This window comes from Ochotona princeps, chromosome 4, assembly GCF_030435755.1.
Source record: "Ochotona princeps isolate mOchPri1 chromosome 4, mOchPri1.hap1, whole genome shotgun sequence".
NCBI lineage: Eukaryota > Metazoa > Chordata > Mammalia > Lagomorpha > Ochotonidae > Ochotona > Ochotona princeps.
Window position 1 is genome coordinate 64498677 of NC_080835.1, and position 18484 is coordinate 64517160.

Genomic DNA, 18484 nt, shown 5'->3' on the forward strand with positions numbered 1-18484 from the left:
TAATATATCCTCTCTGAGAACGACATGCCACAGTGACCTGTGAACAACACAGTATTTCAGTAGAGTATATGCTAATACTGTACGTATTATTACAATCTGGTACAGTAGCATTTGGTTCATGCTGCAGTGACCAGTGGACAGTGCAGTATTTCAGCTAGATTAGTGTATACACTAATACTGCATATATTATTATGATCTACTACATTAGCATTTGGTTTCAGACTTATAAAAGTATAACATTTATTTTAAGACATGAAAATAACCAGAACATGTGCACAGTTACTGTTCATTACCATAGTTCTTTATGGCTGCTGGCATAAATTAGGAACATCTATATACTATGTATTAGTGTGTCATTCCCTCTTTCCTCTGTATCTGTCTCCTTACTTTCCCCCATCACCACCAGCTCTCGAAGGTAAGTTATAAATTTTTTTTGCAATTAGCTAGGCCTGGGTCATACCACCTGGTAAAGTTCAAGCCCCTTGGTTTTGAATGGTACTTTAACAATTCCAATGCTTTTAAAATACGTTTTCTGTCAAGGATAGGAGCTACATTGTACAATACGCTGAAAGACAGCTTTTCTGTAGTCATTCCAGCAGGGAGGGAATATCCCTAGTACTTGTGAATGTGAATGCCTATGGCCCAGCAGATTGAGAGTGGCCATTTGGTCAAGGCTGCACCATCAGAACTTCCAAAGATAGGACCAGGATAAAAGCAGCAGTTTTTCTTAAGTGTGCAGTGGTTTCTGATATATTCTTTCCCATTTTCTCTTTCACTTTTAAGATTCTGGCAATCTCAGAACCTGAGGGCTGCTGGAAAGCTCTTAGATCTTCTAACTAAATTGACTGAAATTTCAAGGGAGACTTCAAGAGTAGAACTAAGGAAAGTTTTGTAAAGTTAGAGGTATTTGAAAATTTGAGATCTAGGGAAAGTGATATTAAAAGACACTGTGTACAGTAAAGTTGGTGTAATTTACTAGCAGTGGAAAAAGCATAGTGATTCTTTCAAATGTGTACCGGTACCATAAACTTGGTAATTTTTGTGTGAATTGAAATATGTCCGTGTATATAAAGCTATTTGAAACTAGTGGGTAAAGAATTTACACCATGAATACAATAATCATTTGTTTTACAGTGCACTTCAGTATTCTATGGGCTTAAGTAGAACTGCATATTAAATCATAGCCCTGAAGAAATATCCATATTAATTACATTTTTCTCAATTTACTGTCTTCCATTCAACTAACTTTGTATTGTTTCCTTGTACCTCCCAACTTCTTAATTGGCTTTGTGATTATTGTTGAAGTTGTCTAAAATATTCTTCTTCTGCTTTTTCTTCTGCGTTTTGGGATCTGTTTAATTGCTGTGTCTCTGTCCTTCCCTAACTTCTCAGTCTAATATAGATGACTGTTTGATTTTTACCTATGTGCCCTGATCATTTCCCTTGTAATGTTTATTTTAGTCTGTTATTATTTTATGTGTTTAATTCTTCTCATGTTTTTTCCTCTAATGAACATGAAAACCAAATGCAGGCAAGAACTTTTACTCCTCTTACTTCTGGGGAAATACTCATTGAATGAACAGATATTCATTGAATATTTGATGAATATAGCACATGGTAGACAAATGAATATTTTGAAAATAGTTACAATATTATGATGTCAATAAAAACTATAATTTTAACCATTTAATCCAGTGAACTTGACATTTAATTTAAGTAAATGTGTGATAATTCACAGTAATTTACTGGACAGTTGAATTTTCATGTTTTAACTAGATTAGGTATCTTCAGATAAATTAGCCTGAATGCAGTGTTTCTTTACAATTATTCAGTTTTCTCCAGAAAAATAAGAAGCCACAATCCAGAAAATATAGACTTGACCTTTGGAAAGCAACAGGCAAGCACTACTGAGAATGTAAAAGATTTTCCCATTCCAGTAGTGGTGAGAGAGGAGGTGATGAGGAGGATGGAAGACCAGAATTGTAATGTATTGATTAAATCACATATAAAATATTATGCTTACCACAAACATTTTGTTTTAGGTTAGTTAGAATTCTTTAGTCTCTTGATAGTAAGTAAGTATAAGTTTCATTCTCATAAATATGGAAATGAAATTGACTAATACTTGTCTTTTTCCCCAGGTGACTTTTTGGCAGTATAATATGGATTTTTAGTGGCCTTACTGTTTTAAGTTTAGTATACCTTAAAACCACCATTCACAGAGTTGTTTGAGCCAGACCCATTTAAGCACAGGAATAAAAGCCTAGTTATAATTTCTTTTTGAGAGGAAATCCTTTTAACCTTTAAAAAACCGTAAAAAAGTAGATGTCAAAAGTCTAAATGAATAATGAATTCATTTATCTATCAAAAGAATTCCTATTTATGCTAATGAGTAAGAGCAGCTTTCTTTTGAAATTTCCAAAAGCATTTGGTTTTGAAACTAATTTTTTGGAATGTTAGTGCTTTTGTTTCTAAAACTCATTTGTGGTTTAGGAATTTAAAATCCTGGTTATTGCCAACAAAATGTCAAGAGATGGAATTTTGGTGCATAGGCAAGCTTGGCCAGAGCTTATGAGACTTTTTAAGTCTTTGTAAATCAAAGAAAGTGTACTCACTCAACAATTTCACCCTTATTTTTAAGGTAATTGTTTTAAAATTATTGCTTGAGGTTTTTAGACTTTAGTTTGAAAACTGCTGTAACGTAAATGTGTAATAACTTGTTTTGCATCTTATTTTAGATTTGAGATGATAACATTAATATTCTGACAGCCTTCAGTATTGTATTGTAAATCAGAATTTGCTTCCAATTTCTCTAGGGTTTTATCAGAATGTTTAGCGTGGGATACTTGATCCAGTGCTGCCTCCGGATCCCCTCTGCATTTCGGCATCTGTTTACACAACCATCCAGGCTACTGTCTCTTTTCTACAATAAAGAAAACTTCCAACTGGGAGCTTTTCTTGGCTCTTTTGTTAGTATATACAAGGTAATGTTTTCAGGAGAAGAAAGCAACATGGTTGTTCCTAGAAATGACTATGGCCAAAATTCATTTATCATTTTGTTTAGTGATTCTTTGTAGAATATTAAGAAATATCATGATACCACCAAATATGAACATTGGGAATTGAGTTTGGAGAAAGCTCCTGTTTTAAAATGTTATTTAATATACTTAAGTTTATACACACATTTGAGTTTACTTATTATATGAAATATTCTCAAATACTGATTTTTCTTTCATAAATGCATAGAAACTTTAAGAAAATATAGGAATTTTCTCACATTTCAACATCAATTTATATTAATATACCTGGTATATCTTTTTTCTTAGTCATATTTCCTGCCAGGGTGTTTAAATATATTTTAAACTCTTCAAAATGGTCATGAAAAGTGCATATCATAAAAAATTATGTATTTAAAAATTTGGGGCATAAGAATTAGGTTATTATTCAATTCCATTTTATATGAACTTTTCAAAGTCCCCTTTTATATTTTTCTTATTCTCAAATTATGCTGGAAAAATTGAAAGCTGCAGTTATTTTAACTAAAATAGTATATTATTTTATGTAAATGTTTGCTCATAAAAGATAGGTTTGAACAAAGTATTTCAAGATGGAAAGGAGGAAAAAACTGTAAATAATCCATGGCAGTCACTTATTATGTAATATTGTTAATATTAAAACCATTTTCAATACGTTTTGACTAGGTGGTGTTACTAATATATTTGAGTACAAAATAATTTAGAACAGATTATTAAAAAGTACACGTCTGTGCACTTTTTATCCCTTATATACAGTGTTTTGTGTTATTCCCAACATAAACACCTAAATGAATATGGTTAAGAAAAGCACAGCAAATGACCCTTGTTTCTTTTGTTTCCTGTTGATCTGACCCTGTAGTGTTCCTTCCTTTTTATCCCTAATAACAGCCTTTGTTCTTAAGTCTGCTGTTTCACTTGCTTAACTTTTGACAATATAAGATTGCTATTGTTTAAGTTATCTGTCTTTGTTTTGAAACTTAGTTTATTTTACAGCCTATTCAAGGGTACTTCAGAAAGTTAATCCAGGGTGGGTGTTGTGGCACAGCTGGTAAAGCTGCCACCCGGAACGCTGTCTGCCTTGGCTTCTGATCCAGCTTCCTGCTTCTGCACATCTTGGGCAGCAGCAAATGATGTCTTACTTACCTGCATCTGTGTTCCTCTGGTGGGAGACCTGGAGAGAGTTCCTGGCTCCTGGCTTCCGCCATACGGGCCCAGCTGTTGGTGGCATCTGGAGAGTAAATCAGCTGATGGAAAACTTCTCTCTCTCTCTCTCTCTATCACCATGTCTTTCAAAGAATAAAAACAAATAAACCCAGAAGCAAGACTTTAAAAATGTTCATAGAAAGTAGAATTTCACTGTTAGTTTATTTTGGTATAAAAATACCTTGAATCCCATGCACTTAAGGGACTTTCAGAAAGTACATAATTGTTACCAAAAAACTCCATGAATTTAAATTTTTTTGCACTAAAACAAACTTGTTTTTAATTCATTTCCTACAAACTTTTTGAAGTATCTTTGTATAGTTTGTTCTTTCTTTTTTATTCTATCTAAGCATTTCTATTTTTAATTGGAATGTTCATATTATCTATACTTAATATATTCATGATATAGTTGAGTTTAAATCTGTGTTCTTGTTAGTTATTTTGTATTTGTTCCATATTTCTCTGTTTTTTTTCACTCTTTTTTTTAACTACCTTCTAAATTGGTATTGTCTGTCTTCTGGCTTCACTATTTCTAATTACTTCTTTTTTAATTTAGTGGTTGTCCTGACATTTACAAAGGAAAGTTTTATTCATCAGCTAGTCTTCAACTAATGTTGTTACTACTTTACATATAGTTCATGTTGCAACACTATAGTTCTTCTTACCTTTGTGCTATACATTCATCATTATATGTGTTCTCAACTCCACAACACATGCTATTATTTTTACATGAGAGGTCAGCAAACTTTTTCAATAGAGGGGCAAAGAATAAGTATTTTAGGCTCCATGTGTCTCTGTTTCAACTACTACATGTTGCAAAAACAACTATAGATCAGTGCATAAATGAGTAAGCAGAGCTTTTTCTCAATGTTGTAGAATTTCATGTAATTTTCACATCACATTATTATTATTATTCTATTGACTTATTTTCACTCATTTAAAATTGTAGGCTCAGACATTTGACACTGTGTGCTAAGCCACTGCGTGGGACACCATTTTCCCTTGTTAGAGTGCCTACTTCGAGGCCTGACTCCTCCTGCCTTCTGTGTCTCCTCTTCCTGTTATTATGGACCCTGGATGGCAGAGGGTGATGACTCAAGTTACCCGAGTCCCTGCCATCTGCAGGGTAGACATGCAGAAGTTCTGGTCTACTGGGTTCACCCTGGGCTGGTGCTGACTGTTGCCAGCATGTTAGAAATGAACATTTGGAGGGAATATTTTTCTGTCTCTCCATGCTTTTGTCTTTCAAATAAGATGGAAATAAATGCAGTATTTACAAAATGTCTAAAGCTTCAAAGACCGTTAATTACCTCCTGAAAAAGAAAACAGGTAGCAGGCCAGACTTGGCTAGTGGATCCTAGTTCGCTGCACCTCCTTACTTTTTAAACAGTTTAACTTACTTTTAAAGCAATCAGTGATAAAACTATCATGGCTTCTTGGACTGGTGCAGTTGTCTAGTAGCTAAAGTACTCACCTTGCACGTGCTGGGATCCCACATGGGTGCTGGTTCTAATCCTTGCAGCCTCGCTTTCCATCCCGCTCCCTGTTTGTGGCCTGGGAGAGCAGTTGAGGACAGCTCACAGCCTTAGAATCCTGCACCCATGTGGGAGACCTGGAAGAGCTCCTGGCACCTGGCTCCTGGCTCCTGGCTTTGAATTGGCTAAGTTCTTGCCATTGTAGCCACTTGGGGAGTGAATCATCGGACAGAAGATCTTTCTCTCTGTCTCTGCTCGTCTCTGTATGTCTGACTTTGCAATAAAAATAAATAAATCCTGGCACGTTCAAGATGAGGACTTTAGCCGCTAGGCCACGCTGCCGGGCCCAATAAATCTTAAAATTAAAAAAAAAACAGTTATCGGGGCCTGGCACGGTGGCCTAGCATGGTGGCTTAGTGACTGAGATCCTCGCCTCACCAGGATCCCATACGAACACCGCTTCTAATCCTGGCAGCTCCACTTCCCATCCAACTCCCTGCTTGTGGCCTGGGAGAGCAGTCGAGGACGGCCCAAAGCCTTGGGACCCTGCACCCGCATGAGAGACCCAGAGGAGGGTCTCCTGGCCTCGTATTGGCTCAGCTCTAGCCATTGGGGCCGCTTGGGGAGTGAATCATTGAACTGAAGATCTTCCTCTCTGTCTCCTCCTCTCTGTATATCTGACTTTGTAATAAAAATGAATAAATCTTTAATAAATAAATAAATAAATAAATATTTTTTAAAAAATTGTCATGGCTTCTAAATTGTCCGTGATTTCGCTATATCCAGAGGTCTTCATTTCTTAGCATAGTTAGAAATTTTTTGTCTGCTGAATTCTGTCTGCCTGAAGAACTGCTTTTTAACATTTCTAGTATCTCAAGTCAGCTGATGATGAACTTTCCTAGGCTTTACTCCTCTTTTTTTTTTTTTTTTTAATTACAAAGTCAGATATACTGAGAGGAGGAGAGATAGAGAGGAAGTGGAGCTGCTGGGATTAGAACCAGCAGCCATATGGGATCAAGGCGAGGACCTTAGCCACTAGGCCACGCTGCCAAGCCCTGGCTTTACTCATCTTGAAAAGTTTTTTATTTTACCTTCAGTACTGAAGTTTTTTCTGTATGTCGAATTCTGATTTGACAGATTATAGTTGATCTCGCTTTTTCTTAGTTAAGGATGGAAGTGATACTTTCCCTAGCATGTTACTAGATGGAAGGGGAGCTTATGGATCTGTTTTAGAAGATCAGGGTAATGAAGCTATGTATCTTAACAGAGTCTATCTAAAGCAATCAATTAAAGCACAGATTTTTTTTTCAAGTCATATACAATTGATTTGTCTAAATTCACTAATTCATTCCAAAAATCGTCTAGTGAATATCTCATTGAAAATTTTGTTCAAGCATTTTTTTCCTGGAAAAGAAAGAACTGAAGCCAATGTTTTTCTTTTTTCTTTTTAATACAGGGTACTAGTTGCTTCTTGCGTTGGGTCAGAAACCTGGATGATGAGCTCCATGCTATCATAGCTGGTAAAGCAATAGTAAAGTTATCACTAATCACTGTTAGGAATGAACCTGACTAGCTTCCAAGTGTTACCAAGTTTCTACTTGTCTTCCTTTCTTTCTTGTAATAGACTAAACTAAATACTGCATTTTTGAAGTTTGGCAAGTCAAGTCATTCCTGCAATCTGGTGGTTTTAATGGTTAATTCAGTAACTTTGGTGTCTGCCTTGATGCTGGCCACAAATCCTAGAAAATGTGTCACAAAAGAGCATAAAGATTAAAAAAAGTTAGAAGTAACTAATGGATGTAAGAGTATACTTCTTAATTCTGTTTTGGCCATGAAAAATGACATATGTCTTCATATTATTTCTGTCAAGGAATGTATGTTATAAAACTAGAGATTATTTCCTGCAAGTACAGTATATATACTTGTTAAACTAAAAGATCATTTCTGAGACATTTGATCACAACATTAGTCTAACTAACTAGTCTTGTACCTTTTAATTGTCAATTTATATAGTAAAGGAAATGATATAAAGAAAAGAATAATATTGGCATGAAAAATAATTTGAGGTGTTAGGAGAATAAATGAGCAAATATTTTCCACTTCAAAATAGAAATAGCACCAGTAGCCCAGAAATTATTTTTCTTAATGTGATAAGACCTCAGTACATTTTCATGAAATTAGGTATATTGATGATGTTGTAATAAGAGGGAATGCTTCAAATCCTTTCTTAACTGTAAATGAATTTACATTTTCTGTGCCTGAATACCAAAGAAACTGTTGGCAATGCTATCAGTTTTTCCTTTTTGTTTCAGGATTTTTGGCAGGCGTATCAATGATGTTCTATAAGAGCACAACAATTTCCATGTATTTAGCTTCAAAATTGGTGGAGGTAAGCAAATAAATTTTATGCATGAACAATTGTGAGGCATATAAAGCTTTTTAACTGTTTTCTAACTGCAGTGCAGCAAATATATGTTCCAACTAGTATCAAAGTATTTATAAAGTCAATTATTATACATTTTTCCTAGGTTTATAATTTTCAAATCATATTCACTTAGTATGTATACAGTGGTATAATTATTGCTCATACACTCATCATGCAGCTTCACAGATTTCCAACATTTGGCCAATTCTTCTCTCTGTCCCAATTCCCCAGATCTTGAGTTATTTTAAAGCTCATTCTAGACATTATATCATTTCGTCCACAAACAACCCAGGATAAGTCTCCTTAGACAATAAAAGCTAGAGGAAGCAGAGTTATAAAAAACAAGCAAATCAACAATGCCACCCAAGTATGAGCACAATACTACTCTATATTTAAAAACAAAGAGAAATTCCTTAATGATATAGGATATTCTATTAGAGTTCACTTTTTTGCCATCTTCTAAATAAATGCCTTTGTGCAAAATTAAGTCTTTTTAAATTTATACTAGCTCTGTCTTCCCTTCTGCTTCTCATCCTCTTTTCTTTAGCTATTTATTTGTAAAAAGTCTAGGTTTTAGTTCCATGGAATTTCCCACATTCTATATTTTGCTGATAGCATACTTGTGTTGTTTTCTTTTGTTTCTTTAATTCATGAGTTTTCTACAAACTGTTAACTAAATCTAGATGCTTAAGCAAATTCAGGTTTCATTTTGTGGAATGAGGAAGGTAGAAATATTTTCTCTTATATCATGTTAGGAGTCACAAAAATGAGTTGTTGTCTGTCCCTGACAGATCGATTTATGTTTTGGGAGAGACAATGTAAGATTCCTCAGTAACATTTCAATGAATAATTTCAGCAGCCATTAAAGATCATTCTGAGATTCATTATTTCATGATGATTTCCAAAGTGATGATAATCTACTGTTATTTCTTCTGTGTTTATTAGTTGTCATGCTTTTAAACAGAACTTTCTCATTTGAAGTGTGAAGAAGGAATAAAATGCTTGATTCCTCTTTTATTAATCATGCTTAGGATAGCACCTTAGTATCCTTTAAATTTGACCCAAGTCTTTTACTTTTTAAGTATCATGAAAACATGGGCATGAATGGATTTTTATAAAAACCACTGCAGTCATAATGCTCAAACTGTCCCCTTTGAGAGAGAGGCACTCCAACACTTGTAGTTCGCTCTTTGTTTTGACATGACACAGTTGCCTCTGACAGCTTGACGTGCTGGGAAACAAGATATCCCAGGTTCACTTGGAAAGTTTGGTACTTCAGCATGGGATCAGCCGTATTTTCTTCTGGCTTCTGATGTTTTGGAGTGTTTGATTGTATTTATTTGTCTAGTGATAATTAGTTATATTTTAGAGACTTCAGTCTTGTTATTAAGAGGAGTTTTGCTTCCAGGAAATACAATCACAGAATCCATTTCCCTCGCTTTTCTCAATAAGAGAGAAAATATATTTTGGATAGATTAAAATTTTAATTGGACATTGCCAATTAAAATTAGGGTTATAGATTTTATTGTTTTTTTCTTTTAATTTTGTCTCGCAGAAATCTATGTTCCTATAAGCATCAGCAGAGTTACATGTTTGCTTTCCTCTCATACATATTGTCTGAGGGAGGGGAAAAAAGAAAAAGAGGAGGGGAAGACAAAATTTGAGATAGAAAGAGAGAGAGATTGAGAGAATATATGAAAGTATGTATTATGAAATTGGGAGAAAGGCAGGAGCTAGATCATGTAGAGTTTTAAAAGCTAGAACATGCAACTTTTTGTTAGTTTTTCCTTAGTACAGTTTGCAGCCATTGAAAAGTATTAATCACAAAATGACATTTACTTCACATTTTAAGAAGAAATATTCTGGATGTTACACAGTGTATTAGGGAGTGGCAAGTTGGAATCTGGAAGAATAGGTAGTCTGGCAGAAGGTGGCATCCCATATCAGGGTGGTAGCCACAGAGAGAGTAATACACAAATTGTGTATGTTTAGGAGTAGAAAGAGAAAAAGGAAGTGATAGCAAAAGTAGTATCTGTTTAGTAAAATGCATTATTTGCCACAGGAAAAAACCACTAATAAAATCTGATTTATAAGTGCTGTCTTAAGCAAGCTTCCTTCAGTACATAATTAGAATTTTAAAAGTGGAGCAGTGATATTGGCTTCTTGTGTCATTGGGTTGTGCGTGTCTGATCTTGGCAAAAGGAACTGGCTATGAAGCATGCTGATGAAGATGTTTTAGTGAAAAAAGGGAATTAGAAGTTTCAGCTTCCTGTGTTCTTATGAAATTAATTAAAATCATGCTATTTTATATTAAAATGCTGTATTACTGCACAGTATTGATGATATGAAAATCAGCTCTATGAATAGTTTTTTTTTCTTTGAAATGTGTAAGTCAAATGCATATATTTATTAGGTACCTAATTTGTTCTTATTACTGGTCTGGGAGTTGGTAAGCATAAAGATAGAAAAAGGTTCCTGCCCTTTGCTAACTTAAAATCTGGTTCATAGTTGTATTTAATTATGGGAGATAATTAGAAACACAAACATTACATATGGCATGAGATAGCTATTTCATTTAATATTTTTTAATGTCACCCTTCTATCCAAATTCCACTTTCTTTAACATGAATTCACTGCAGTATATCTCATAATATGTTGATATATTATATTCAAAATAATGGACTGGCAGTGTATTAGTTTCTTGTTTCTGAAATGGGTCATAATATTGAGACATATCTTACAGTCCCTAATATACATTACTTTTCATGTTTATTTTTAGTATAAAAATAAGTGAATTTCTTAAATGTATTTTATTGATTTATGTGTAATCTGTTCAACCCTTCCTTTCCCTTGTTGCTTTGCTCTTTGATTTGGATCGGTTATATGGATCTTTAGAGATTTTTTTATGGCACATACTTGGAAAATAACTGAAATGTCAAATTTATGCAACAAGTGTTTTCACTTGGTCAAGAGTCAGTGATCAAGATAAAGCAAAAATTCTTTCTTTAGTTTGTATGTTCCTTTAAAAATTATTTATGTATTTTTTATTTGAAAGGCGGAGAGACAAATCTTCTGGTACATTTTCCAAATGTCAGTGACAATCAGGATTAGGTCAGAATGACACAGAGAGACTGGAATCTGCCATGTGGGTGTACCTGAGCCACCTGTGTCACCTGCCAGGAGGCACAGCGTGCAAAACAGGGTGGCTAAGACTTAAACTAGGTCCTGTGACAGGGGATGCTGAGCAGGTCTTAACGATTGTGTCAAATGACTGCTGTCTTCTCCATGCTCTTTATGTCATGAGTCACTCATATCTGGTTGAACTTCTGTTTGTGTCAGCATTCCTTCTCATCACCTTTTCATTTTTCTTTCAAGTTTTACTTTAGCTTTCTCGTGTACCAGGAAACCGATTTATTTATTGCTTTTTGTTACTAATTGTGTTTACCAGCAGTTCTTTATGTTTTACACACACACACACACATGCTCATATGAGGGTTTAGGTACAGATTGCTGAATCTTCAAAAAAAATTCTAGGAAAATATATATTGTAAAAAAAAAAAAAAAATTGGCCCAGTGTGGTAGCCCATGGCTGAAATCCTTGCCATATGGGCACAGGTTTGTATTCCAGCTACCCCACTTCTCATCCAACTCCTTGCTTGTGGCCTGGGAAAGCAATTGAGGTTGGCCCAAAGCCTTGGGACCTGCACCTGCGTGGGAGACCTGAAGAAGGCTCTGGGCTCCTGGCTTCAGGTTGGCCCAGTACTGGCCATTACGGCTGCTTAGGGAGAGAATCATTGGATGGAACATCTTCCTTTCTGTCTCTCCTCCTCTCTGACTTTATATATCTGACTGTCTAATAAAAATGAATAAATCTTTTAAAAAAAAACCTCATGAATTTGAAATATTTTTAAGATATTTTTTCAGGGTGAATAAAAATAAATATTTAATTCAATGAGACTGTAGTAGTGATTAGGAAAATAAGACAAATAAATGATGAGATAATTTGTAAAATATTTTAAAGATTTATTTAATTTTATTTATTTGAAAGGCAGAGTTACAGAAAGAGAGGGAGGGAGAGATGTGGAGATCTTCTATGTGCTGGCCCACTTCTTAAGAGGCCACAGTGGCTGAGGTTGGGCCAATCTGAAGCAAGGAACTTCATCCAGCTCTTCCATATGGTGCAGGGGCCTAAGTACTTGGGTCATCCTCAGCTGATTCCCTTGGCACATTAGCAAGGAATTAGAAGTGGAGCAGTCAGGACCTGAACCAGTACGCATGTGGTATACTGGCATTGTAGGCCATGGCTTAAATTGTTGTGTGATAATGTTGTCCCCTGAGAAACATTTTTAATATCAAAATTTATATTTTAATTGCATTTTTCATCAACATTTTGAAAAAATCTTATATCCATCATATCCTTTGATGCCTACTTTGTATCTTATAAGACAGCACTACTAAAAATGTGTTCAGCATGCTGCTTATCACCAATTTGTGACATAATAACTATATAATTGAGATTAAGCATTTGGAAATCTATGTAGTTATTTTACCATGATATTCATCTTTTGAATAGTGAGTATGTTTTTTTAAGTGTTGTAAGTTTTAAAAAAATGCTTCTTTGCTGCAGATGGCTTGATAAGCACTACTCACATACAGTCCTTTCTGAAATTCTCCATCACTCTTTATCTCAGCCGCAGAATTCAGAATTTGCTCCCTTCTCGGGAGACCCACAGACAGAAGGACAGATACACATGCACACATGCAAACATATGTCATTGTTATAAATACATGTATTATCTATGATCATTATAGTATATAATTATGTGTAATTGTGATATATTATGCACTAATTGTGTTTTATTCATTTTTAAATCTCTTGCTCTTAGCTTAATGTCCAGCATCCATTACCCATTGTGCTATATATAGGACACCTGTAAAACTGAAGAAATAAATATACCACTTGGTTTAATATAAATATCTTGTTGTTGAAATCTTGGCAGAATTGGGAATTTGGACTTTGTAGACTAAATGTGTACAGATGAATGAATAAAGAAAGAGATCCTTCAGAGCAAGGAGGCCCTGAGGCTGTGTACAAACAGTGAGGAATAAATGGCAGCAATGTGGGAGACGTAAGATACCATTTAATTTCATAGAAAGAATTGCCACTTGTTGCGGGGGTCTGGAGCAAAGCAAAGGAAAATGCTGGCACTTAACCCCGTCATGGGTTGTAACAGAAAACCTGAGCTGTGATGGACGTAATAGAATTTAGAGAGGTAGAAAACATAGTTGTAGATAGGAAGCATGCTCCTCGACTGTATTTTAAAGTGTTTTTGCTATTTTGATTAACCCTGGCTTTTGACTTCTTTTACAGACCATGTATTTCAAAGGCATTGAAGCAGGGAAGGTTCCCTATTTTCCTCATGCAGATACTATCATCTATTCCATCTCTACAGCAATTTGCTTCCAGGCAGTAAGTGTAACTTTAAGATGAGAAGAGTGGTTCTGTTTGTAAGGTCTATTAAGCCAATGGAGGGAAAACAAAAATCTGGGAACTTTCTATTTATGATGTTTTGTATCTTTTTTTTTCATTGAGACAGCATCTATATTTCAAATTATTGCACATGTTAACTAAATGGACCAGGTCCTGGTTTATGGGCAGACCAATTCTTATGTTTAAATAGAGTGCACTTTGTATGTAAATCAGCACTTCAGTACCTTGGGTGGAATGATCCAATTTAATTTTCTTTCATCAAGAAAAAAAAAGCATGGGTAGAAACACACAAAATTACATTTTCCCAATAATATTGAAGGAATGAGGATGGATAAAAACAGTATTTAATGTCTTTGAATTCTGTAATCATCATTATGATGTTCATGTTTTTAGGGCTGTTGCAAAGTTTTTGGGAGAGCTTTTATTTGCCATTTTTTTGCAGGAATGCTGCCAGGTAGATTACCTCATTAAAACTAGCAAAATATCAGCTGTCTAAAGTTTACTCCAGAAATGATTCCTGATAATAATGAATATTCATCCCATAATTATTTTAAATGCAGAAATTCTAATTGAAGACATATTTACAAAAATTCTTAACAGTTATTGACTTAAACATGAAGACATGTTATTTATTACTGTCACCATATTTTCTAAATATAATAAGCAAAACAGTAGAGATAAAAGTATTGATTAAGACTATTGATATTTGTATTTACTAAGGAAAGTTTCTAATTGAATACTCTTAGGCCGTCATGGAAGTGCAGACTTTGCGACCATCTTACTGGAAATTTCTTTTAAGGCTCACCAAGGGCAAGTAAGTGATTAAGAGATTTTAAATATTCATGGGGAAAAAAACAGTTTTCATAAAAATGTTACAAATCTCTTTTTCTCCTTGATAATGTTCTTTCAGTGATGAAGTTTTATATATAAATGTTGATTTTGTATATAGATATGTAAATCTTTTGTCTACTTTAAAAATTAAATATTCTTACCATTGAGTTTTTTTTCAAGATTTATTTATTTGTATTGGAAAATGAGATATACAGAGAGGAGGAGAGACAGAAAGGAAGATCTGCTATCAGCTGGTTTACTCCCCAAGTGGCCGCAATGGCTGGAGCTGCGCTGATCCAAAGCCAGGAGCCCAGAGTCTCTTCCGGGTGTCCCATGTAGGTGCAGAGTCCCAAGGCTTTGGGCCATCTGCAGCTGCTTTCCCAGGCAGGGAGCTGGATGGGAAGCAGGGCCGCCAGGATTAGAACTGGCATCCATATGGGATCCTGGTACATGAAAGGCGAGGGCTTTAGCCACTGTGCTACCAAGCTGGGCCCAGCATGAGGCATTGTTTAAGTAAACATTATTCTTTTCCCTATGTTTCAGTTTAAGTATTCCAGATTGACAGCATGTTGATTACTGATAATTAGTTGCTATAAAGAGTAACTTTTTCAATCTTCGATCTCATCATTTGATTAAAAATTTAAATGTGTTCTTTTATGTTCATTTCTGCTTAACTAATTGATTTTTTTCCATGCTAGAAAAATTATGTTCTGTTACCTGATGTTAAATATACCTTCCTCTGCCCTTCCCATCCTGTTTTGCCCTCCTAATCTTAATCTAATTCTTTGGGAGATGATTGCCCTAATAGAATATGTGTTTTAAAGTTGAGCAGACATAAATTTAACTCCCTCTCTGATACCTTCAGCTGTGGTAACTGTGACAAAGTTTTGACAGTTTCTTACCCTCACAAGCTGAGGTGTCTTTTTCTCTGCAATGAAACGATGATACATGCAAAGCATGATTATATGAGAAAATGAAGACACTTATAGTGTTGCTTAGCATTTAGTAGGAAGTCAGTAAATCACAGCTTCATGAATATTACTGTTGTTTATAATGAAAATAACAAATGCTTGCCTAATGCTTACATGATTTACAGATAGATACAGAGATACATCTGCAAGCATATTATGTATTAGTCCTTGAACTAGGCCTGTGAGGTGTGTACTGTGATTATCCCTGTGACACATGGAAGGAAGCAGGGATGCACAGAGAGGTCAGACAGCTTCTGAAAGTAACACAGCTAGTAAATGAGTTCTTCCTCGAAGTCATAGTGCTATATATTCTTTATATTGTTGTTTAATCATTTCTTGTCATTTGGCTTGGCTTGTCACATAAAGGAGTTTTACACATTATTTTATAGAGAATCTTATTTTGGAAAAGAGTTAAAAGTCACATTTATTTGTTCTGGGAATAATGCTACCAGCTGGGCAATGATTCAAAACAAATTTTCTTCTGTTTTCTGTAGAAGAAATTGCTTGTAATTAAGCATAATGCCTCAGAAGGTTCAGCTTGCCTGTTGACTAAACATGTATTTTTTTTTTAAAAAAAGCTTTATATATCATCAATTAGGTGAATGAATGCACGAGAGTATATTTTTGCTCTCTTTTGTCTATTAAAAATTTGGAAATCTATATGGTATTTGCTTTTTATCTTTAAATATTTATACATTTGGATGTGCTTTCTTTTGATTGCAAGACAGGAAGATGTTAATTCAGGAAGAAATTACATTCAGTATTTTTGCCTCATTAGTGTATGTTAACTTATTCATTATTTTGCTTCCTATAATTTTATTCAACAGGAAAAATGGACCTTTTCATTATTTGACATTAATGTAGTGGAAACTAAATTCTAGAAAGACTTGAAGTAACAGTTTGTAATTTCTGGGGCCCCAAATCTTTTAAAATACGATACTAGACACTGATGGGCATTGTGATGTAATTCAAGTGCCAGTATCCTATGCAGACTGCATAGGATGAAGTCCTACTTCCACTTCTGATTCAACTTTTTGCTAAGCCACAGCATGGGAGGCAGCTCACATACTTGGATCACTGCCATCTCTGTGGGAGACATGAATAAAACTCTTGACACGTGTCTTTGGCCCAGTCCAGCCCTGAATGTTGCCAGTATTTGGAGATTGCACCATCAGAAGCAAGGTGGATCTCTCTCTGTCTCTTTCTGTCTCTCTCTTTACCCACATGTAAGTATATGTGTGTTGTACATGTGTCTTCTATATTTTAGATACATAAATAAAGTATTTTTTTTGCAAAGATAGTAAATCTTGAAGAAGAGTATTCATGTGACCTTGATTTTGCTATTGGATTTAAATCTTTTGCTGTATCAGCCTTTTCTATTTTCTATCTTCTGAAACCAGGACGAATTAAGTGAATGCTTTTATTTTTTAAACCTCATCAAATAACTGTCCACTGTGTCCTGTCTTACAGATTTGCTGTCATGAACCGGAAAGTCCTTGACGTTTTTGGTACTAGTGCATCTAAATACTTTCAGGATTTCACTCCCAGGCTGGATCCAAGATACACAACTGTGCCACCAGAGTTGCCTGTGGAGTTTTCTTGAAGATGGCTGTAACTTATTCATGTGACTAAATGTTTCATCATTTTATCCTGAAGAGTGAATTATGTTGAACACAAAGAAGGGGGCCCAAGCTCAGACTTCAGTGTTATTTCAATGAGAGATGTACTTTGTTTTTCTTACCAATCAGAGACACAGAAGCTTTTTAGGCTGGTGTTGCTTAATAATTAAGCTTCCTCCGTAGCCAGAATCTGATTCTGGGTCATTGTTGTAGTTGACATTATGATATATTATCGATTAAATTATGTCCAAAAGCAATATTAAATCTATATAGAAGTGTAATAATGAATAAGAGGACAGTTAAAATTACATTAAAAGATGTCTTTAGTTCATTCCAATAGTATTCTTGGTTGAAACTAAGAATATTTCTGCATTTTAGAATTTACAAAGGATCACGGGTACATGATTGATCTGTATTATTTTTAACTTTTAGAGTGGTATCTGTAGTTCTAGAATGGTATAGATTTAAAGTAACTCTCTACATATAATGCTGCTCTAGTATGGAGCAACTCAGTTGGAGAGAGGTGGCCATTCTTCAGGGATGATAAAATGGGTCTCAAAGCACTGGGATAAGAGTGGTATCCATGGTCTTTTTCAGCTGATAACATCATCTCTCCACTGCAGCATTTGGGCTGTTGGGCAGCCCGGGGAACCTGTGTACTTCAGACAGGTTAAGAACAAATGGAAATTGATACATCTGATAGAGTTGAAACAGATGTTTTAATCCTTTGTAATAGCATTGCACTTGAATATTTAAAAACAATGCTTTTAAATCTGTAGGTTCTCCTTTAGTAGGGCCGAATTCTTCATAGCTCAGTTTGTCTGACCTTACAAAAGGGATCAAAACCTATGGGACAAAAATGTGTTGGTGAGTCGGTGTGTTGAGCTCTCTCGGCTGTTTCACCTGCATGGTGGATATTTTATAGCTGAAAATAATATAAAAATCCAACTGTTGTTAAAAAGTCCATCTTATCACTATTTGGATTCAGGTTCTCTGGCTTGCTTTAAGAAAATCATCGTCACCCTTTCATTCTGGAATGAAGAAGTGACAAAACATACTCGTTGAATATGAAAGTTCAGGACATCCCTATTCCAAGTTGTTCAGGGAAAAGTTATGCTTTTCTAAGTTAATTAAAGGCTTAGTGGTTGTGCTATATACAGTCAATGTAACATATGGGAATGATGATTTTTTTTTAATACAGTTTTGTTGCTGAAAGATTTTTAGGCCATTACATAATATGCATTACAACTTGTGTTGTGACAGGGATTATAACCTGAACTCTAAAAAGATGTAAGGCCGAGTATTCAATGTCATCAAGCCTTGTGAACTTCTGTTTCTTTGTAATCTTATCCTTGGTTATTATGGCAAATGGAAACCTAACAAAAAAGACACAGGTACCATGGCAACACAAAGAACCACTTAAGTTGGCCAAAA

General features: G+C 34.9%; 1 protein-coding gene across 1 annotated transcript in view; it reads left to right on the plus strand.

The window, feature by feature from the left end:
* Positions 1-18127, plus strand: part of TMEM135 (transmembrane protein 135) — a 230368-nt gene extending 212241 nt beyond the window's left edge. Inside the window, exons 10-15 of the mRNA XM_058663713.1 lie at positions 2817-2984; positions 7170-7233; positions 8026-8102; positions 13510-13608; positions 14376-14443; positions 16902-18127. Coding sequence (XP_058519696.1) covers positions 2817-2984; positions 7170-7233; positions 8026-8102; positions 13510-13608; positions 14376-14443; positions 16902-17034 — 609 coding nt within the window. The 3' untranslated portion in view covers positions 17035-18127. The remainder of the gene's footprint in view (positions 1-2816; positions 2985-7169; positions 7234-8025; positions 8103-13509; positions 13609-14375; positions 14444-16901) is intronic.
* Positions 18128-18484: the final 357 nt, after the last annotated feature.